Source organism: Neoarius graeffei, chromosome 9 (assembly GCF_027579695.1).
Source record: "Neoarius graeffei isolate fNeoGra1 chromosome 9, fNeoGra1.pri, whole genome shotgun sequence".
NCBI classification, from domain to species: domain Eukaryota; kingdom Metazoa; phylum Chordata; class Actinopteri; order Siluriformes; family Ariidae; genus Neoarius; species Neoarius graeffei.
In genome coordinates, this window is record NC_083577.1 from 87,153,152 (window position 1) to 87,177,141 (window position 23,990).

General features: G+C 41.5%; 1 protein-coding gene across 1 annotated transcript in view; it reads right to left on the reverse strand.

Annotated features, from left to right (window-relative positions):
* Window positions 1-23,990, reverse strand: part of thsd7ba (thrombospondin, type I, domain containing 7Ba) — a 480,459-nt gene that overhangs the window by 198,940 nt on the left and 257,529 nt on the right. Inside the window, exons 9-11 of the mRNA XM_060930603.1 lie at window positions 23,030-23,261; window positions 13,059-13,174; window positions 3,783-3,915 (exon numbers count right to left, since the gene is read on the reverse strand). Of these exons, the coding sequence (XP_060786586.1) occupies window positions 3,783-3,915; window positions 13,059-13,174; window positions 23,030-23,261 (481 nt within the window). The remainder of the gene's footprint in view (window positions 1-3,782; window positions 3,916-13,058; window positions 13,175-23,029; window positions 23,262-23,990) is intronic.

A 23,990-nucleotide genomic window follows, 5' to 3' on the forward strand; every position in this document is an offset into this window, starting at 1 on the left:
ATATTTAATTTCTTTAATTCTTTCATAATTTCATTACAATTCTTCTCCTCTGATTCTAATTCGGCCTCATTTTCTATCAAATGTGCCTCAGGAATGAAAGGTTTACTGTCCTGAAAACATTAAAATCGAGTTATCCAATGAGATCTGTTTGTTTGCTGTCTCTAGGCTGAGAAGAGTTTAGAGCCACTCACTCATTGGTTAGGACTTCACTGCCGGGACAGAAGGCCAATCAGATTTTGATTTATAGTGGGAGGGACCAAAAATGTATCGTCCTCGGCCTCCTCGAAGGCCAATGTGAGCTTAACCACAAGTCAGTGCAGCAGTGAAGTCACCTTCCAGCCGGTGTAGCGTTCATCAGTAGTGTTAGCGAATGATAATAAAGCAGTCATAGCACAGGCTAAATACTGAGAAACTGAAAAAGATTTCTGTCTCCAGACTCTTCTTCCACATACATGGAGCAATGTCATAATTTTAAATGAGTATATATATATTTTTTAACTTTGTCAAATCCCTCAATTGTAAAATATGTTCATTTGTTGGGTTCCGTTAATGGTTTCCACTATTGTTTCTGATGGGGCGTTCATTAGTGTAACACACCTGTGGACATTATTGTGCTTGGGATGTCTGGAAAGGAGGGAGCTGGCTTAGTGAATTCTGCACGGACAAATTCTTTAATACAGTGTATATTGTGAAAAGCCGAATGTTTATCTGAGTAGCCCCTTGGCTCAGTGCTAACTGGTGTATTATGTTGTCAGGCTGCTGGAATTCTTTCCCCTGTCGCCGTGTGTTGATCACCCCATCATTCATTATTTTCCAGAATAAATGCTGACAGATAGATGAACCCTTCACCTCCTCTGTATCATCTATTAGCCACACAGCGACTTTTAGCTGTTATTAGAGTAACTGACTAGTTATCGTCAGTCACACACACTCGCCCAGTATTTTTCACTCTGACTTCAGGATTCATTTCCTGATATAATTTACTTCGTTACTTTTAAAATCAACATCAACAGCTACACACAGCAGAGCGACCTGGCAGCCTGCCAGTAATCCCTTGCAAAATCCTTTACCCCGTTGCTGTTTTGGTGTCTGCCTCAGTTTTGGCTGAGCTCAAGTCCCAGCTCTAATAGTAACAGCTCACCACTGACTAACAGGGTCTAAAAAGTGTCACAACAAACTTGCGAAGTTGTGAACATTGAATAAAAACCCTGTAATGTATGTCCCTTACGAAAATCTACCATGGTTTACTATGGTTTTACCATGGTTTTATGTAGTAACCATGATTCTACCATGGTATCTCATGGTTATTCTAAGTACTATGAACCAACCATAGTATTACTATGGTTCATCCATGGTAGTAACCATGGTTCTACTATGGTATTTCATGGTGATTCTAAGTACTATGAACCAACCATAGCATTACTGTGGTTTATCCATAGTACTGCAGTAGCTGTGGTAGCATCATAGTTGTATGTGTAATAGGTCATAGTAACTATGAAATTAGTTTAAAAAGTGAAAGTATGGTTTTTAAAAGGATGCACTAACTGCAGTATTGCCATGCTTACATCCAACAGTCAATGCTGTAGAGAAGGATCTCGATTAACAGCCCAGATACATTAACATTTACTTAGAACCTAAAAATTTAAGTGAACATTGAGGTAAAATGCATATAGTACATCCTAAACAACAACAACAACAATAATACACTCTAAAAATACTGGGACAAAAATAACTCAACTTTAACCCAACCACTGGGCTAATATTGCACGAACTCAACACTAGGTTATCTTGTTGTTTGCTGTGTGAATTATTGTAGCCTAACGGTGGTGTAGTGGTTAGCGCTGTCGCCTCACAGCAAGAAGGTCCAGGTTCGAGCCCCGTGGCCGGCGAGGGCCTTTCTGTGCAGAGTTTGCATGTTCTCCCCGTGGGTTTCCTCTGGGTGCTCCGGTTTCCCCCACAGTCCAAAGACATGCAGGTTAGGTTAACTAAATTGACCGTAGGTGTGAATGTGAATGGTTGTCTGTGTCTATGTGTCAGCCCTGTGATGACCTGGCGACTTGTCCAGGGTGTACCCCGCCTTTCGCCCGTAGTCAGCTGGGATAGGCTCCAGCTTGCCTGCGACCCTGTAGAAGGATAAAGCGGCTGGAGATAATGAGATGAGATTATTGTAGCCTACTTTTGAAACTTGAATAAGAAAACCATGGTTTAAAAAGCATGGTTTGGTTGAAAAAAAAAAAAAAACATGGTTTATGGCAAAGATTATACCATAGTGAAACCATGGGTAAATCATGGTTAAACCATAGTCATGAACCATGGTTTTCATGGTTACCCAAAAAACCATGAAAACCATGAATAACTATAAACCATGGTAAAACCATGGTTAGTTTTCATAGTAAAACCATGGTTAATTTTCGTAAGGGGTGGGACACATAGGGAAACACAGGGACACACAGGACGGAGACATGGGAGGTGGTAGAGCCTGGAACCAACATGGACTGTAAATGTTGCTCTACAGATTTTTTTCTGGTCTCATCTTTGGTTGCGATCAAACCAGCATATATTGTGTGAACGTAGTTACCACCAGTTTGTCTCTGATCCATAGTTTGGTCTAAAAATGTGTTTAGTGCATGGAAATCCAGCTACAGAAGGTCATGTAAGAAACCGTAGTTCTGAGATTGAGTCAGGCCACATGGGTCACGAACATGATGATGAATGAGACGGAGCAGGGACTTTTTTTTGGACTACCCCCCATACATGTCAACCTTTGGTCAATCAAACCTGTATAACCAACCTCCAAAATCCGTATTTCCCTTATAAAATCCATATAAGATGCAAATTAAAATAATTTACCTAAAATTTGAATGATAATTAACAATGATATATCCCAGTTACTTTTTATTCAATATTAATAACGATAAACCTTCAGAATGAATACAAAGCTCCAATGTTTGACAAAAACACAAAGTGTTATCAGCGTAGTTACGAAGGAAATACTTCGTTGTTTGGAGACAGGTTTCACCGAGCGGCTATTATGCGCGAGACTTCATATTAGCCACAAAGTCAGAAAAATCTGTTCGTAAAATTACGTTATAATGACCAAATACAATGAAAAGTATTTTTCCAGTCTCACCTGTGAAAGGTAATCCCATGTGATCTCGTTTGGACGGTAAACCTGTTGGTACAGTTAAACGCAGCACATGAATGAGGCATCTTTATTCTCGGCTACTGTCTAGACGCTATACCAGAGACGGGTGAAGAATCTCCACTTTGCCACATCCAATATGGCGGCGAAGATGACATATGATTCTACGCAGAATGCGGCGTCTATGTTTATATGTCTATGACTTCACGGTTGGCGGGATTCTCGCAATGCGGTGTGCGCATGATCAAAAGTGGAACGAAGTCTCGCTACCACAAGATAACGCGCGATTTCATAAGACTCTTTACTGGCTGTCTGTGGTGTACAGTACGTTTGTAAATGTTATGCGCTCTTTTATCATCGTGGGAATTGATTATAGCTCTAAATAAATATTGAAGTTTTTTTAAAGAATCCGTATAACTTTATTTATACGCCCGTATACTACGTTTATTGAATCAAATCCGTATAAAATATGGACATTCCATATAGATTGACATGTATGACCCCCATAAGGTCATACCCAGGAGGTGAGGACTTTGCTATAATGAAACAAGAAAATGGGAATACTTCACTGGACCTGAAGGAAACCATGAAAGTATGAAAGGAAGTAATGTGTTACACTGGAGAGGTGTTGAAACCTGACCTGTAGGTGGGACACACAGGAAGTGGTTCACACTCCCTCTCCTCGAACATCGTATCGGGACACTCCTGACCCCCGTTGGCTGCTCGCTGGACCAACATCCTGTAGCGTGACTGGGTGGGTGTGGTCGCGTTAGCTAGAATGAGAGAAAAGACAAACACAGTGACCAAATTAGACACAGATCCTGCCTCCTACAGTGAAAAAAAAAAAAAAAACGGGTTCCTTCAGGGATCTTTGGATGGGTTCTTAGCTTTCTAAAAGGGTTCTGCTTGGAACCATCTCTGAAAGAGGCAAGAGAAAGGTTGCTTTTGCATTGTAGATGGAATGTTTTTTTTCCCTTAGATGGCAGAAATAACTTACAGAAGTATATGAGAGAAACATTTAACTCATCAGGGTCTGGTTTATTTTGGGCCCGGTCCCACAATACCAATAACCATAAATACATCAGTCCACTGCAGTTTACGTGGTTGGCGCTCATACCACACCGACAACGATCCCTATAACCCAGGCCTGGGTTTATCTGTATCAGTGAGATTGCTTCCGGAGTGATTTTTTCAGGCCTGGACTTGATCCGATAAACATCTGACCAATCAGGTCATTGTTTACAGGTGACGTTGTCTGAGCATGTGTGATTTTTCCCAGGAATCTTTGTACATCCTTGTTGCATCATGAAGTCACGGAATACAGATTCACGGAAAATACAAAATATAATAAAAGCACGGATCTTTAATTCACGGATATGTGATTTTCCATGAAATATCAATAATAAAGTAAACATATAAACGCAGGTAAGATATTTTAATTATGAACATCAGTCCAAACATTTAATTGACAAATTAAGACTTCTTAATTTTTTATCCATGATGCATCATCCGTATGAAATCGGTAACCAATCTGTAATATACTGAAAAGTCCATGACCGAGCTGTAAATTATTAGCATCCATGTTGCATCCGTATTAAAATCTGTAACCACTCCGTGTTTTGTATTCTTTTTTATTTATTAAATTTCCATAATCCATGACCTATCCGTATTATAAAACCATACTACTACTTGGGAAAAACTTCCATGACTAGTCGCATGTGTTTATTTGCGATAAATAAATAAACTGTGGTTGCTACACCATGGGAATTACATCCTGACCCCTATTTGGTGGACTTTTTTTTTTTTTTTCATTTCCATTTCCGGTTGAGAGTACGTCGTGCGCATTCTGGCTGCCGCTTCTCACCGGAGCTTTTTTATTTTATTTTCTCTCTTTTTTATTTTTACTTTTATTAATGTTTTTTCTTTTTTTCTGTGTGTTTGTGTAGTTTGATGTTTATTTGAGTGCTTTGTCCGCCAGTTGTGGTGTAGCTCTGGACCCAGTTTTGGGCATCGGTTCCCTCCAGGCCTTGGTTCGCTGTGGGTGATGCCTGTGCTCCTTGCTATGGACTGCAGTGAGCTCATTACTCTCTTTTTTTTTAAAGATATTTTTTGGGCTTTTTTTCACCTTTATTGGATAGGACAGTGTAGAGACAGGACAGGAAATGAGTGGGAGAGAGAGACGGGGAGGGATCGGGAAATGACCTCGGGTCGGAATCGAACCCGGGTCCCCGGATTTATGGCATGGCGCCTTAGCCACCTGAGCCACGACGCCCCCGAGCTCATTACTCTTTTAACATCATGGTTGTCCAGCGCTCTGTGCTTTAATGCTTGGCGTGATGTTCCGAGCGATGTTGCTCGGTGGCGTCGCGGTGGCTGTGCAGGCGGTTTGGGACACACCAGCGCTCTGCGTGGCGGTGCTTCTGTGCTCTCTTTGTGGATCCATGGCATGGTGTTCGAGCGATGTTGCTGGCGGCATCACGGTGGCTGTGCTGGCGGTGTGGGACTTGTTTTCATGTGACTTTTGGTGGGACTGTGGCTGCTACACCATGGGAATTACATCCTGACCCCTATTTGGTGGACTTTTTTTTTTCTTGTCTATTATTGTAAAGCGTCCTTGGGTTTTTACAAAGGCGCTATATAAATCAAACTTATTATTATTATTATTATTATTATTAGCCTGAGTGTCAGGACCAAGTGATATTATATTCAGGATTATAGTTGTGGTGCTTCTGCTCCAGACTGGACCTAAACTCAGTCAGAGGGCGAGTCAGAGTTGGAGTTATAGTTATCGGTGTTCTGGAACTGAGGTCTTCGTGTGTTCCTCTAGCAGGACCTTCTAGGGAACTGAAATCCATTAATTACCCAATGAACCTCTAAAGAACCCTTTTTTCCTCCTAAGAATGCAGCAAATATGAAACAGTTAAATGTTTGACAGGTTCCGAGGATTAAAAAGAACATAATGAGCAATAATTTGGGGTTTATACTGCACACTTAGCGTTCATACACACACTTTTCGAGGTCTTTTACTGTCAGAAACAGTAGTAGGAACTCATCTCATTATCTGTAGCCGCTTTATCCTGTTCTACAGGGTCGCAGGCAAGCTGGAGCCTATCCCAGCTGACTACGGGCGAAAGGCGGGGTACACCCTGGACAAGTCGCCAGGTCATCACAGGGCTGACACATAGACACAGACAACCATTCACACTCACATTCACACCTACGCTCAATTTAGAGTCACCAGTTAACCTAACCTGCATGTCTTTGGACTGTGGGGGAAACCGGAGCACCCGGAGGAAACCCACGCGGACACGGGGAGAACATGCAAACTCCGCACAGAAAGGCCCTCGCCGGCCACGGGGCTCAAACCCAGGACCTTCTTGCTGTGAGGCGACAGCGCTAACCACTACACCACCGTGCCGCCCCTAGTAGGAACTGATGATACATATTTTTTCTGCATCTTAAACAGATATAATGGCTTCATTCAGCTTCATTACTCATTGTGTTATTAATCACATCACAGGTTTGCAATGTGAGTGAAGAGCAAAAAAAAAATCAAACTTTATCCCTGTGTGCTACGTCAGATTCTGAGTTTCACATCCTAAACCGTGATAATGGCCTCATTTGGCAGCGACGGTGAGCCTCATTACACCATTCTAATTACTAAAGAATGTAAACAGCGCAATTAGGAGCGTGATCGTGCCATCCAGGGACGCGACAGACTCGAGCAGAAATGCTGTTTACAGATACGATGTCTGCTCTTTTGAAACAATTACATCTGCAGTCCGATTCCCAGACGTTTCACTCTTTGGTTCGTGTCCCATTAAAAATCCATTTAACTTCTCAACTTCCTTCTCGCAGCTTCAAATCAGACTTTTTATGGATTTTACCTCGTTAAAGCTCATGTAGTGTTCGGTACTTACAGTGCTCGGTTTCATCACCTCAAACCATTTATTTCAATTCCACAGCAGTACAGCTGCCACTTTTATCTACATTTTAATTCCAGGCACATCAAGTATTTGGGGGCAAGTAGCAAACCTTCACGTGGTGCCCCTGTTAATCTGTTCACGGAGACCAATTGCTACACCTCGCTCAAACCCCCTACATCCTTCGGCGGTGGTAAAAGGATAAACCCTCGGCCCCGAAGATGAAGTTCAAGGTGACAAGTTTCAATGCAGAAGGACTGTCTGTGGCGAAGAAAGACTTACTCACCCAATTGGATACCGATGTACTTTCTCTCCAAGAGACACACAAAACAACCACACCTCCAAAGATCCCAGGCATGCACCTTGTAAGATTTCATGGCAGCCGTGTCCACGGAAGCACCATTTATGTACGAGACAAGACAATTGTAAAGAACTGCTCTGACCACTCTGCTGATGGATTGGAAATACTCAGAGTTAAGACTGATAAGATAATCATTACATCAGTTTATAAGCTGCCCCCTATCTCATTCAAGTGGCCCCAAGACCTCCTGACCGATGACGAAGTGCACCTGGTCATCGGGGACTTCATCAGCCACAGCACCAACTGGGTATACAGCAACACCAACAAGGATGGCAAGCTTGTAGAGGAATGGGCTTTGGAAAGGAACCTCATGCTTCTGAACAGAGCAAAGGATAAACCATCTTTTGTTAGTGGCCCTGGTGAAAAGGCTATAACCCAGATTTGGCCTTTGCGTCTTCTCGACACCACCAGAACTTTCAGAAGTCAGTACAAGATCCCATACCGAAGTTTCTACATAGACCCATCACAGTGCATCTTAACCCTGTCGTCAACCCTATCACCAACAGAAAGCCACAACCCAGGTTCAACTACCGGAGAGCCAAGTGGGAAGACTTCACGTCAGACCTGGAAGAAGGAATAGAAGACATAGACCCAACACCTGAAGGCTATGAATCTTTCCAAAGACTAGTCTGGGACGCTGCGAAGAAGAACATTCCTTGCGGATGTAGGAAGCATTACATCCCTGGACTAACTGACACCAGCAAAGAAATTTATGACAGGCACATTGAAGCCTATGACACTGACCCATTTGCCGAAGAAACTATTGAACTTGGAGAAAACCTACTAGCATCACTTAGTGAAACAAGAAAGGAATGCTGGCAAGAAACCATTGGTGGGTTGGATCTAACACACAACAGTAAGAAGGCTTGGAAGACCATCAAAAAACTAAACTCTGACCAGGAGCCAGATCAACGTATTGCAGCAGTGACCCCAAACCAAGTAGCAAAACAACTACTAGACAACGGAAAACCCCACAACAAGGAATGTGGCTACATCAAAAGGATGAAAGAAGAAATGAGATGCGTCCTTGAAGAAAATGACAAAATCTTCTTCCCCTTTTCCCGCGATGAGCTGCTTGCTGGTCTGAAACACCTAAAAACCGGCAAAGCATCAGGACTTGATGGAATCAGTGCAGAGATGATCAAACACTTCAGTGACAAGGCCTTAGACTGGCTACTAGAGTTGTTCAACAATTGTGCTAATGGTACTCACCTACCCAAGATGTGGCGATGCGCAAAGGTTATAGCTCTGTTGAAACCCAACAAAGACCCAAAGATGCCAAAAAGCTACCGACCAATATCACTTCTCTGTATACTTTTTAAGTTGTATGAACGACTGGTAATGACCCGCATCAAGCCCACTGTCGAGGAACAACTCTGCCGTGACCAGTATGGATTTAGAGAAGGGCGGTCATGCTGCGGACAAGTACTAAATCTCACACAGTTCATCGAAGATGGCTTTGAAGCCGGTAAGATAACTGGTGCTGTATTCGTCGACCTCACAGCTGCCTATGACATGGGGAACCATTGAGCTTTACTGACTAAAGTAGCCCACATGATCAACACAAACATTGTCCACATCATAGAGTCACTCCTGACAAACCGCTGCTTCTTCATTGAAATGGATGGCAAACACAGTTGATGGAGAGCACAGAAGAACGGTTTGCCACAGGGGTCAGTATTAGCCCCAGTGCTCTTCAACATTTACACAAATGACAAGCCTGCCTTCAACAACATCTGAAGGTTCATCTATGCATATGACCTCTGCCTGGCTACCCAGGCAAGAAGTTTTGAGACCATCAAGAAATGTCTCACAGATGCCCTGAAGACACTAATGGGATACTACAGATTATGGTTCCTGAACACTAACCCAGGCAAGACCCAGGTCTGCACCTTCCACCTAAACAACCAAGCTGCATCTAGGAAACTTAGAATCATGAGGGAAGGGAAAGAACTAGAGAACACACCCTGCCTTGGTGTCACCCTCGATAGGACCTTGTCCTTCAAAGAGCACATTGCTAAGCTCCGGAGGAAAGTATCCACCCGCAACAACCTTCTCGACAACCTTGCCAACTCCAGCTGGGGTGCTGACCCCAACACCCTCAAGCAGTCTGCGCTGGCACTGTGCTATTCAACAGCTGAGTACTGCGCTGCAGTATGGGAGAGGTCAGCCCATGCTTCCAAGATCGATGTAGAGCTCAACAGAGCCTGTCGCACCATCACAGGTACCCTGAAAGCTACTCCCTTGCCAGCACTGTACAAACTATCAGGTATTTGCCCACCTGGTATATTCCGAGAAGCTCAAGTGAGAATGGAGCATGACAAGCAACTGAACGACCCCAGACACCCACTACACAGACATCAGGAGGTCCCCCAATGGCTGAGATCATGTCACAGCTTCATGACGGTTCAAGGCCCAGGTGTAGTACCACCAAAAACCTTCAAGATGGAGCAGTGGAAGGAGAATGACTCAAACAACAACGAGTCATTACCTCCCCCTAGTGAGATACTTCACCGACTAGTGGCCTAGTGGTAGCGTGTCCGCCTCTCGATCAGGAGATCGTGAGTTCTATTCACGGTCGGGTCATACCAAAGACCATCATAAAAATGGTACCTACTACCATCTGGCAAGGCACGCTGCAATACAGATGTGCATGGGGAGTTAAACTCTCGTGGTTACCAGAGGACTAGCCTCCCACTGTAACCCTAGCTATGTAATAGGCGAGAGGCCGAGGGCTACGGAAACGGAGATCGGCGCCACCCGATGCGCCACCATCCAGTACTAACCAGTTGGGCCTGGTTAGTACTGAGTGGGAGACTGCCCAGGAATACCAGGTACTGTAAGGCGTGGGAAGGACTTTGACTTTTTGAGTGAGATACTTCCCCCGGGAGCAGACCTACCGAGGAGGGACTGGGTCACGTTCAACAGAGCCAGATGCAAGGTAGCTAGGACCGGTGACAACATGCTGAGATGGGGTAAATCTACAAGTGCAGCCTGTCCCTGCGGGGAAGACCCCCAAACCATACAGCACCTTCTACATAACTGTGAACTTGGTCTGACCTGCTCAGACGGTGATCTCCGGGAGGCCAACGAGACAGCCCGTCGCTGGATCCAGAGTTGGAGCGACAAGATATGATGATTAAGTATTTGAAAAAATTAATAACGCTCATGGAACTGCACAGAGCATGTAAACAAGATGGAGGTCCTGATTTATACACACCATGCCTGCTTTCTAGATTTACATTGAAATCTGGATTCTGATTGGCCAGAAGATCATGATTAATAATTCTATTATTGATGTGGTGAAGTTTTCTGTTCGGAGAAGTGTGTTTCTGTAACATTGATGGAAGGAGTCTCCAGTGTCAGCGCTTTCTCACAGCCAGAGGTGAAGCTGGAACTTCAGGATCAGATGTTTTTAGACATCGCTGCTGTGATCAAATGCAAAATATCAGACTTTATACAAATCAAAACGATGTTGTACACTGAGGGGCCGCATCAAGCAATCAGTTGTATTTTAACCTCTATTTCACATTCGTGTTAAAAACATCCTCGTGCTGATTTGTGTTTGGTTCGTCGGCAGACGTCTTATTGATCAAAGCATCCATGAAACAAGTTCTAAATTTGTGTGTAATTGCATGTGTGTTCTCTCAGCTGAACATGATGACCGCGGATAAATTCTACATATTCTAAATTAATGCTCTTGTGCACAGCTACAGTGCTCACAGTGCTGCTCGTTTCAGACAACAAAGAGCATGCCGTAAAATCTAAGAAGACAAATTTCACCAACACTGAAGTAAGGATTCTGTTACACACACACACACACACACACACACACAATTATATATTTCACTGGATATGAGCAATCGTGTGCTCTGATTGGCTGCTCTACTACTAGGATATCAGCTCATATACTGTGAGTAGAGAAAAACAAAATGGCGGAGTGCATCAAGTCAGATATACAGGGTGTTTCAAAAAATTTGATATAATTTCACAATCTAATAACTTCGCCAATTCTTGTTCAATTGACCTCAAATTTTAACAGCATGTGTGAAAACAGGTCAAAATTTTTATGTTTAATATTTTTTGTTTTTATCTTTTTCAGTATAGAAATGCCATTCACTGGAAAAGGAAAGGTGTTTTGTGTGTTAGAGTACGCTCGAACACTGTCAAACAAGACTGTGCAGCATGCGTTTATGAGAGAATTCTCTAAAAATGCACCAACTGCAATGCAGATCTGGATATGGGGCAAAACATTCAGAGAGGAAGGCTGTGTGTGCAGCAGGGCAAAAGGATCTGGACGACCACCAGCATCGGAAGAGACGGTTGAGTGAGTGGATTCGCGAATATTGAAAATTTGTGAACTTGTTCATGGAATCCACATACCTTTGAATTTCTCTTTCAAATTTTGAGGAATAAATCTTCTATTGCTCAACATCAAGTGTGTTCAGTTACATTTGCCTAGACTATGTAGTTTCTGGGATATTTACATCTCAAATAATATAAAATTTTTTAAAGCACCTTGTATATCTCCTGTTCCACACTCCAGACCAGTCGGTGGCGGTAATGCACCTTTAAGTTGGTTTGCTAACCATTAAAACAAACAAACAAAAAAACAAAAGAAGAAGAAAATGGTGGAGCGTGTTACTGAACCAACCAAGGACAAAATAAAATCTCTCCTCAAAAACAAAAAAAACCAAAAATACAAAAAAAAAGGAAAGAAAGTATTTGATAGGAAGAATGTATATATTTTTCATTTTGCAAGAATTATTATCACATTTTTCACAAATTGCTCCTGTCATGTCGCCGATTTATTTATATTCTAAGAGGAAATGATTTTGTCAGCTCAGTTTTATCTCAGCAATGCTTTGATGTGTTGACATCAAACCTGGTGTGTGGACTTGGGATCATTTCCTGAGGATGTGCAAAAAAGAAAAAAAAACAAGAAAAAATCCCTTTGTATTATGTGACCACTGGGGGCGCTGCAATAAGCAAATATATATATATATATTTCCTCATACTGTTTAATGTGTTGACCTTATAAACGTGTTTGTTATGTCTCATCCAAATGACGGCACATGGCAACCAGGACCACCATATTGGATTTAATCAAAATTTTTAAAAAGTTTTCAGCGGCCACACACCTTGCTGAATCTTCACCAGATTTGTCGCAGATGATCTTCAGATAAAACCTGACAAATTATCCAACATATATTTTTATTTTCAAAGCTATTCATCCATCACAGCCAATCAAATTCATTGGCGAGGTTGACAAACAGGAAGTGAGCTGATAGCTCAGCCAGTCATTGGTTGATTGACATGACCCTTGCTGTGAGTGTACTACTTGTCTAGCCATTTGGCCATGGCTTCCCCATGAAGTTTCCATAACAACTACACCATGCTGGGCCACATGACCCCCTCATTGCTGCTTGCAGCTGTAGTTTAACCTGTAGTGGGCTGGGAAATGACAAAACCAGTTCGAGTTCCTGTTTGAATTGTTCTCATCACTAAAAGTCCTGGAACAGAGATCAAATAAAACTGTAGTGAACAAACAACGCTAAAAACACTTTCCCCTGCACAGAGCTGCATCTTCAAACAAGCCATAACCCGTGTGTGTGTGTGTGTGTGTGTGTACCAGGTAGGCAGGTGTTGGGGCAGGCTGTCCATTCACTGAATAGAGTCACCACACAGTCTGTCTTACACGGTAACACACACGACTGCACCGAGTCCGGTCTCGCTGAGTCAGGACATCTGCAAAACACACACACACAGAAAGAAAGAAAGAAAGAAAGAAAGAAAGAAAGAAAGAAAGAAAGAAAGAAGGGAAATGTGAATCATTTGCTAGAGATCAGTAAAATAATTATTATTTCAACAAACTTTACACCTTTAACATGCTTTATTCTAATTAATATCTTTGAGCAAGAGAGAGAGTCAATCAGTCCAAGAAAGAGAGAGAGAGAGAGAGAGAGAGAGAGAGAGAATGAATCAGTCTGAGAAAGAGAGTGTGTGCCAATCAGTCCGAGAAAGAGAGAGAGAATGAATCAGTCCGAGAGAGAGAGAGAGAGAGAGAGAGAGAATGAATCAGTCCGAGAAAGAGAGAGAGAATGAATCAGTCCGAGAAAGAGAGAGAGAGAGAGAGAGCGAGAGAGAGAGAATGAATCAGTCTGAGAAAGAGAGAGAGAGAGAGAGAGAGAATGAATCAGTCCGAGAAAGAGAGAGAAAATGAATCAGTCTGAGAAAGAGAGAGAGAGAGAGAGAGAGAATGAATCAGTCCGAGAAAGAGAGAGAGAATGAATCAGTCCGAGAAAGAGAGAGAGAGAGAGAGAGAGAGAATGAATCAGTCCGAGAAAGAGAGAGAGAGAGAGAATGAATCAGTCTGAGAAAGAGAGAGCGAGAGAGAGAGAATGAATCAGTCCGAGAAAGAGAGAGAGAGAGAGAGAGAATGAATCAGTCTGAGAAAGAGAGAGAAAATGAATCAGTCCGAGAAAGAGAGAGAGAGAATGAATCAGTCTGAGAAAGAGAGAGAGAGAGAGAGAGAGAGAGAGAGAATGAATCAGTCCGAGAAAGAGAGAGAAAATGAATCAGTCTGAGAAAGAGAGAGAGAGAGAGAGTCAATCAGTCCGAGAAAGAGAGAGAAAATGAATCAGTCTGAGAAAGAGAGAATGAATCAGTCCAAGAGAGAGAGAAAGAGAGAAAATGAATCAGTCCAAGAAAGAGAGAGAGAAAATGAATCAGTCCGAGAAAGAGAGAGAGAGAATGAATCAGTCTGAGAAAGAGAGAGAGAATGAATCAGTCCGAGAAAGAGAGAGAGAGAATGAATCAGTCCGAGAAAGAGAGAGAGAGAATGAATCAGTCCGAGAAAGAGAGAGAGAATGAATCAGTCCGAGAAAGAGAGAGAGAGAGAATGAATCAGTCCGAGAAAGAGAGAGAAAATGAATCAGTCTGAGAAAGAGAGAGAGAGAGAGAGAGAGGGAGAGAGAGAGTCAATCAGTCCAAGAAAGAGAGAGAGAGAGAATGAATCAGTCTGAGAAAGAGAGAGAGTCAATCAGTCCAAGAAAGAGAGAGAGAGAGAGAGAGAGAGAATGAATCAGTCTGAGAAAGAGAGAGTCAATCAGTCCGAGAAAGAGAGAGAGTCAATCAGTCTGAGAAAGAGAGAGAGTGTCAATCAGTCTGAGAAAGAGAGAGAGAGAGAGAGAGAGAGAGAGAGAGAGAGAGAGAGAATGAATCAGTCTGAGGAAGAGAGTCAATCAGTCTGAGAAAGAGAGAGAGAGAGAGGGAGAGAGGCAAAGAGACAGAAAGAAAATGACATAGATAGATAGATAGATAGATAGATAGATAGATAGATAGATAGATAGATAGATAGATAGATAGATAGATAGATAGATAGATAGATGCAACATTATAGTGGACAGGATAGACGGATGGATGAAAGTCAGTAATATATTTCTTCCTGCTTATAAACAGTGAGAGTAAAGATACACCACTGAGCCTCTCAGTCTCTGATCCACATCCTGAAGAACGTGGAGATGAAACAGCGCTCCTCTCCCTCAGGAACGAGGGAATAAAGCGAGTGAGGTGACGAAGAGAAGGAGTTTTGACAGAAGCTCATGTGAAGCGCTGCAGTCAGCCGCTACACTGAGATCCTCACGCTCACGCCTGCAGCTGCTGTGTGTCAGCAACACACACAAACACTTTGATTTTTTTTTTTTTTTTTTTTTTGTGTGTGTGTGTGTGTGTGTGTGTGTGTGTGTGTGTGTGTGTGTGTGTTTGTTTGTCCTTGGGGAGATGGAAGTGATACAGCAAGAAAAATTGCCAGAGGCTTTATTAAGCTGTGCAGGGAGTCTCTGAGGGGCTACGAGGACTTCATGGATCATTTCACACTTATATAAACACACACACACACACACAAACGGAATGTGTGTACTCTTCAGCAGAAGCTCATTGCTGGTAGATTGACAGTTTTTTTTCCTGCAAATTTGCAGCTTTGACTCTAAACACAGCAGAACTCCAAAACTTTCTCACATTTACAGCATTGTTTAAAAAGTTAGTGAGGTGAGACTGAAAAGAACTTCGAAATCTGTTTTCTCATGAAGAACTTTCACCACACACACACACACACACACACACACACACACACAGAAGGGATTTTCTTCACCTGTGTGAATGGAAGTAATAAATAAACATACAATAACTCCACACCTGCAGAGGGCGGTAGAGATTTCAAGATTCCTTACAGTTCCTTATTGTTTCCATAGTAACAGCGACAGAAATTCTATAATACACGAGAGCAAAGTGTATTTGCCATCGTGGAAAGCTGATTTTTCAGCGTCCTGTGAGTGGAGGAACTTCCTTGGAAAGACCAGAAACGCTTCATGATTAAAGCTGCTGATTGCAAAATGATCTGAATTAAAAAAAAAAAATTATTGTGCATGGCATTTTCCAATGTCTCACAATAACAATATCTTGTGAGCAAGATATGATCATTTTGATGTCCTGAGTGTCGCTTTCTACATTTTGGGACCATTTTCATCCCTCTTGAGGTAAACAGTATGGTCCTACGGAAACAGGAAACAGCCGAACATGAGGGAGGAGCTTTAACTAATTACCATAACTATGGAACTTCAGCACACCAAGATGGCGATGCCACCAAGAAAACATCGTGACTCTGCATCGACCTTGGAGAGTTTCGAGTCGCAGGGATGTCATTTGCGGTTGATGTTCGCGAATAGATCCGTGAAACAAACAAAAGACGAATATTTATATCTTTTCTCTGTTCCTGCTTTTGTGTTCTCATTATAATTTCTTTCTCTGTAAGATCAAAACATTAGGTGTGTAACTCCATACTCGCCACCGTGGAGTCGAGCCCATGCATTCAAAGGCTAAGATAAGCGCTAGCTAGAATGATTTATTTATCCATCCAGAAAAATGACACATCATCTAACCTTGCTCTATCTTGCAGTTGCACTCACTAGGTAGGATTTCCTTTTCCACTGGAGGGAGAGCCGAGTCTGCCATGTTCGCCCTTGCTGACTTGTTTTGGTTAAAAGTAGGTCAAACAGACACGCCCCACAGTGGTCACATGCAGGGGTGTAGTGGTAAAAAAAGAGGTGGGTAAACTATAAATTTTGGGATCGGGGGACCACGACGTTGTAAGGGCCAATTCATAGTCGACGCAAGCATGACGCAAGGATGCTACGATGCGTATTGTATGAAACAACTTTTCTGACACATAGGAGTGTGTGTGTGTGTGTGTGTGTGTGTGCATGACAGTGCATGTGTGTGTGTGTGTGTATATGACAGAGTGCTTGTGAATGTGCATGTGTGTGTACTTGTGTGTGTGAGTGCATGTATGTATGTGTGTGACAAGGGTTCCCTGAGGTCTCTACTCTATATCATTCATAAAACAAGATACACAATAAGTATGTTTGAGGTTTATTAAATCTTAATAAAGAGAAATATAATGTCAGTGTGAAAGAATGGCAAATTACACATACCAACAGTAGGCCATATGAAATCCATAAGCTGACAGATATATCACAGCAGTAGACCTTGCACTAGAAGAATGTTAACTTTTGTATGTGTGTGTATGAAAGTGTTTGTGTGTGTGTATGTGTGTGTGAGTGTGAATGTGCATGTGTGTTTACTTGTGTGCATGTGTGAGTGAGTCCAAGCATTTGTGTGTGTGTGTGTGTGTGTGTGTGTGTGACACCAAGTAGAGTGGTGTTTATGAAATCTAAATAATCAATAAAGAGAGAAAAATAAAGACTGTGTGTACGAATGGCAAATTACACATACTTTCAGTCCAGATGTGTGATGCTTTCTGATACTGTCTCAGTTTCCTCTGCCTCCATTTCGTCTGTCTCTGCATCTTCTCTGTCTGATTCTCCTCCCTCATTTTCTCTTCCTTCTGTTCCGTCTATTTCTGTTTTTCTTCCCTCATTTTCTCCTCTCTCTGTTTCTCCCTCAGTTTCCTCTATCAAAGTTTCTCTTAAAGGCCTATCTGATTCTCCATCCATTTGCCTTCTCTCTTTTCCTCCCTTTTCTCCTCTTGTAGTTGATCCTGTTTCATCCTCTCTTTGCCCTATTTTCCTCCTCTCACTCTCTCCTCCTTCTGTCTCTCCTCCTGCTGTTTCTCCTGGCCCCGCAACACTGTCTGTCTCTCCACCACTATCTGTAAAATTAAATTAAAACGGCTAAGTACACCAATCATGTGGACAAGTATTTCTGCCCAATCTGAATGCTATAGCCTTCTTTAAAAAATAAACACACACACCCACACACCGAGAAGGGCGGCGAGGAGTGACTTGCCTAACGTTACTTTAGGCTAAGTTCTCTATATTATGTCCGTGACATGAAGCTAGCATGCTGTCATCATGACTTCGAGATTAACATGAAATGACAACTATTTGTCTTACAATGCGCTACAAATACTGAATTTATGTTGATATAATAATTACCAAAAACTTTAGACTGCACTAACAACGTCATTTGTCTGCCAGAAAGGTAGGCTAATTTGTTGGCACAAGTTAACAACCTAACGTTAGTTAGTGGCATGGTTCACAAACCAAAACGATGGGGAGTTTATCCTAAAAACGTGAAGTTCAGGATTCTTTTTGGACTCACTGTGTCGAGACGTTTTGCTGGTATCAGCTGGAAGGGTGATGCTCTGACGCTTCAGAAATCGCCTAATATCCATTTCTTCACCATTTCTTCACACATGTAATCAGTGACTAATGAATCTCGCAGTCTGCTGGCTCCCGCAAGAGGGCGAGCGGTAGACAGACAATTACTACGCGTAGGCTACGCAGTGTTGATAAAACCCACAAGAACTTGTGCAGGATCTACTAGGTGTAGGCAATTGAAAAATAACGGAAAAGCTGTTTTAATATCTGTATAAAACAAGAGACATACGTGCGTAAACTGTATTTAGAGGTGGGTAAACTATGCTTGGACGTGCGTAAACTATATTTAGAGGTTCATAAACGCTATTTCCTAAAATCTGGAGGTGGGTAAACGGCGTTTATGTGCGTTTACGCACCACTACATCCCAGGTCACATGATATTGTTGCTCGCTTGCTTCAGCGCTCTCCGGAATCATAAAATCCGGGACGCTTTTTATCTCAGGAAAACATTTACACGCAGGATACACGGAGTGTGTGTGGAGCAGCGAAACATCTCGAAACTCCAACAGCAACAGAAATAGAACATTTTACCCAGAATTCAACTTTACACTCAGAACCTTTAACCTTTTGCATCCAATGCACCAACAAATATTAGAAATCAAGATGGATCACCTTCTACAAGTTAACTGTAGAACATGATAATATTCTGACGTTACCATGATAATGATTTTATTCTCTCCACATTCACTGGATATGAGCAGTCGTGCACTCTGATTGGCTACTCTACTACTAGGATATCAGCTCATATACCATGTGTAGAGAAAAACTAAATGTCGGAGCATGTTGCTGAACCAACCGAGGATGAAATAAAAACTCTCCTCGAAAACAAAACCCCAAAAAATACCAAAAAAAAGCAACAAAATATGGAATGAAAGTATTTGACGGTAAGAACATATCTTTTTTATTTTTCAAGAATTAATATTACTGTAGCATTTTTCACAAATTGCTCCTGTCATTTCACCCGTTTGTTTACATTCTAAGCAGAAATGATTTTGTTGGACATTTTGTATAAAGTTTTAATTTATCAAATTTGCAAAAAAAAAAAAATGCTCTGGTTCTCAAAATCCAGTGAATGTGGAGAGAATAAAACAGTTATTCCGCTCAATCTCATCGTACATGGATTATAGACAACTCGGTGCTACGCGCCTCGTCAGCTATCAGCTCATGTACGACTCGATTTTGTGGAATAACTGTTCAATATCTGGAAGGAAGCAAGTAGAGTCGATTTATTTCAAGGATTAGATGAGGATGGATGGATGGATGGATGGATGGATGGATGGATTTCTGGATGAACGGACAGCATGTTTTCACCTCTGTGTCACATCCAGTACGACAACTGACACAAGTCACCAACCTCACAACCAAACACCATTTATTTACAGTCATTTAAAATTCAATCAGTACTTTGTGACATTTAAAAATATAAATAAAGCTTATATATATATATATATATATATATATATATATATATATATGCGGCGGCATGGTGGTGTAGTGGTTAGCGCTGTCGCCTCACAGCAAGAAGGTCCTGGGTTCGAGCCCCATGGCCGGCGAAGGCCTTTCTGTGTGGAGTTTGCATGTTCTCCCCGTGTCCGCGTGGGTTTCCTCCGGGTGCTCCGGTTTCCCCCACAGTCCAAAGACATGCAGGTTAGGTTAACTGGTGACTCTAAATTGAGCGTAGGTGTGAATGTGAGTGTGAATGGTTGTCTGTGTCTATGTGTCGGCCCTGTGATGACCTGGCGACTTGTCCAGGGTGTACCCCGCCTTTCGCCCGTAGTCAGCTGGGATAGGCTCCAGCTTGCCTGCGACCCTGTAGAACAGGATAAAGCGGCTAGAGATAATGAGATGATATATATATATATATATATATATATACACACACTACTGTTCAAAAGTTTGGGGTCACTTTGAAATGTCCTTATTTTTGAAAGAAAAGCACTGTTCTTTTCAATGCAGATCACTTTAAACTAATCAGAAATCCACTCTATACATTGCTAATGTGGTAAATGACTATTCTAGCTGCAAATGTCTGGTTTTTGGTGCAATATCTCCATAGGTGTATAGAGGCCCATTTCCAGCAACTCTCACTCCAGTGTTCTAATGGTACAATGTGTTTGCTCATTGCCTCAGAAGGCTAATGGATGATTAGAAAACCCTTGTACAATCATGTTAGCACAGCTGAAAACAGTTGAGCTCTTTAGAGAAGCTATAAAACTGACCTTCCTTTGAGCAGATTGAGTTTCTGGAGCATCACATTTGTGGGGTCGATTAAATGCTCAAAATGGCCAGAAAAATGTCTTGACTATATTTTCTATTCATTTTACAACTTATGGTGGGAAATAAAAGTGTGGCTTTTCATGGAAAACACAAAATTGTCTGGGTGACCCCAAACTTTTGAACGGTAGTGTGTGTGTATATATATATATATATATATATATATATATATATATATATATATATATATATATATATTTTTTTTTTTTTTTTAGTTAGTTGAGCAAAAATGGAGGAGAGATGTATTTTCATTGATACAGTCGACAATGTGTGATGTCTCTGACAAGAATCAGCAAACCGACATGGTGTGTGAATGAGCCGTTATCATTGACATCCCATAATAATTAGATAACCAGGACACTCACTCTTTAGTTCCAGTACAATTAGTTAAAGTTCAAGTTGAAGTGTCTGAACTTGAACTAATTGTACTGGAACTAAAGAGTGAGTGTCCTAGTTATCTAATTATTATGGGATGTCAATGATAACGGCTCATTCACAGGGACTTGTACAGCCAACGCTTCCATATCAATGGATTAATAAATGAAGTGTAGTTGTTGATCTATAAGAGATGTTTATGGAACATTAATGGAAGGAGTCTCCAGTGTCGGTGCTTTATAACAGTTAAAGTTTAGGTTGTCTGGCATGTTCAGGACAGAGGAGTTTACACTTCTTTGCAGTTTCTCGGGAACATGACAAGCTGCGATTTCTTCGTCTTAATAACTTTAAGAGAACTTTTTTTGAAGATGGTCCGCAACGTTAAATTTAACTATAAACAGATAAAAAGTATGATATACAGTTAATTAATTAAAAAAAAATAGCTCACATCCTATAACACACACACACACACACAGCATGCTTGGTTCACTTTGCATGACTGAGTTGAATCAGTAATTGAGTCAATTAATTTTATGGCTGTAATCAACTCATGAATCTTTTAAGTAAAATAATCATAATAAAATTAAAATAACAGCCGAAATGATCTGATATTGGATTTCATATAAATAAAGTTGTAAAAAATACAATAATATAAAAATAATAAAAGTATAAAAATAAATAAACCTTGGGTTCAAGAAAGGCACTGTATAAATGGAATAAATAAATAAATAAATAAATAAATAAATAAGACATTTTTGTTATGATTGTTAAATATAAATTTGCTCATGAAAGGGATTTGTTGGGAATTGTGAGATGATCTCCATCCCAATCATCTCATTCCATCGGTGGATGATGATCCCAGTTCCACCTGAACACACTAGAGAACCCCAGAGGAAGTCAAGACCCCGCTCCTGTGAGTGTGGCGATGGACGGCGTGGTGAGAGGAGTGAAAACGTCTCTGGCTGAATCACACCTGCCCATAAAGCCACCTCATGAGTGCGTCAGTAATATATTAAAGCAGGAGCAGATTAGAAACGGATCAAACTGCTGCATTATTTATGAGTCTAATTCCCTGACGCGTGACGCGATATATTATCTCCATAATTCAGGAGGATTTTATTTTACACAAAGCACCCAGTCCAATATGGAGGACAGGGATGAGACAGGGCGAGGCGTTTTATTTCACACCCAGCTGTGCAGTCAGAACCTCATTCCCATTTACTCTCACTCTCATAAGAAGATTTAATGAGCATGGAGAAGAAGAGGAGGAAGAAGAGGATGAAGAAGAGGAGGATGAAGAACACACCTCTAGATGTCATTGTTAAAGATAAAATGATTTCGAGTCATTTCAAAATCAAGGATTTACAGCCACAAGAAATTACAGCAAACTCTCAGCGTTTATAAATTTAACACACATTGTAAAAGTTTGGTTCTCCTTCCTTCCTTCCTTCCTTCCTTCCTTCCTTCCTTCCTTCCTTCCTTCGTCACTGCATTTTATTCATGTATTAATTTATTATTCATGTCATATTCTTTGTTCTCGTTCTCATTAATAGTTCATTTTTAGATAATTTATGTGTACTTTGTACTGAAGCTGAGAGATGTGTCATCAAGCTCACAAACACAAAACCTTTAGATTTATGAGTTTAAAAATTATACTTTTTAAAGGATCAGGGTTTTACAGTAAATACATCAGTCTTTAAGCGAGCTGAATTTGGATCAGTCTTAAAACAACTTGATTCTGGATCAGTCATTAAACCAACTGATTCTGGATCAGAGCTGATTCTGGATCAGTCATTAAACAAGCTGATTATGGATCAGTCATTAAATGAGCTGGATCTGGATCAGTGTTTATAAAAGCTGATTCTGGATCAGTCTTTAAATGAGCTGGATCTGGATCAGTGTTTATAAAAGCTGATTCTGGATCAGTCTGTGAACGAGCTGATCACAAATACACTGAGCAAATTATCTCACTTTGTTTGTGCATTCCTAAGGCTAATGAAATAATGGAATTGGGAAGTACACACAATCAATCTGGCAACCCTGACTAGTGTTTTTTAAATATGGACCAAAAACGTTCTGCTGTCAGGTTTTTCTTAATCAATTGTCTCCGAGCATGAGAAGGGGTTTCAGGGTGTTTAATGCTATCAGACGGGGTAATGCTATCATGTGGTGCAGTAAAACACACACACACACACACACACACACACACACACACACACACACACACACACACAGAGGGAATACATCCCGTGGTGATGATGGAGGACAGGGGTACCGTTTTGCAGTGACAGCTCCTCCATTGATCTTCATGCAGGTAACTTTGCGTGTCTGAAGTCCCACTGAGCACCTCGATGTGTCATTGCCAACGTCGCTTCTGTTCAGAGAGACGGACGAATCGGGGAGACACGGACCCCATGAAGCCACTTCCCAATAAAACACCACACACGGATTATTGTTACAGGATCTCCACTCCTCCAGAGACGGGGCGGGAGGACACGATTTACCACCTGGGAGAGAAAAATGATTTTAGCATGCGTAGACATACATTTGCGTGCATGTGTGATATAACTGGCATTGCTAAATTTTGCTTAAAGGAACATTTCAAACGCCATGATGCCAAAAAAAGAAACCGATCATCCAGGAGACATGCTTTGGGGCACAATGCTAAACTTGAGGATTTACCGTACACATTTTGTCATGTTACAACCCGGAACTAAAATGGACTTAATTAGGATTTTAGTTCATGAATATACACACTGTGAAACATGGTGGTGGTAGCATCATATAGAATGTGACACTTGTCCTCTTGGTTATTTCCTTGACTGTCAGCAGGGCGAAGTATTCTGTCAGGGATGGTTAGAGACAAATGTATGTGCAGAAGATATTTATCATCAAGAAAAGTGCAGTCAGGTGAATAGTCCAAATCTGGAGGCATAAATCCGTAATGGCAAAACAAGCAAGAGGTCAAGCGAGGCACAAACAGACTATCAGACTATCGTAGGCAGAGATAAAGGCAGAATCAAAAGACTAGGAAACAGGAATTCGGAAACCAGGAAATCAAAACAACGCACAGCTCAGTAATGTGTCGAAAAAACTCAATACTTTGCAAAGTGTGTCTGCATTCAGAGTCCTTATATATGCGTGCTGATTGCGCCTTAATCCAGTGGCAGTGTGAGTCATTAGCAGCACGCACACGTGAATTAATTCGTAACACGCGCCATCCAGAGCGTGCGCGA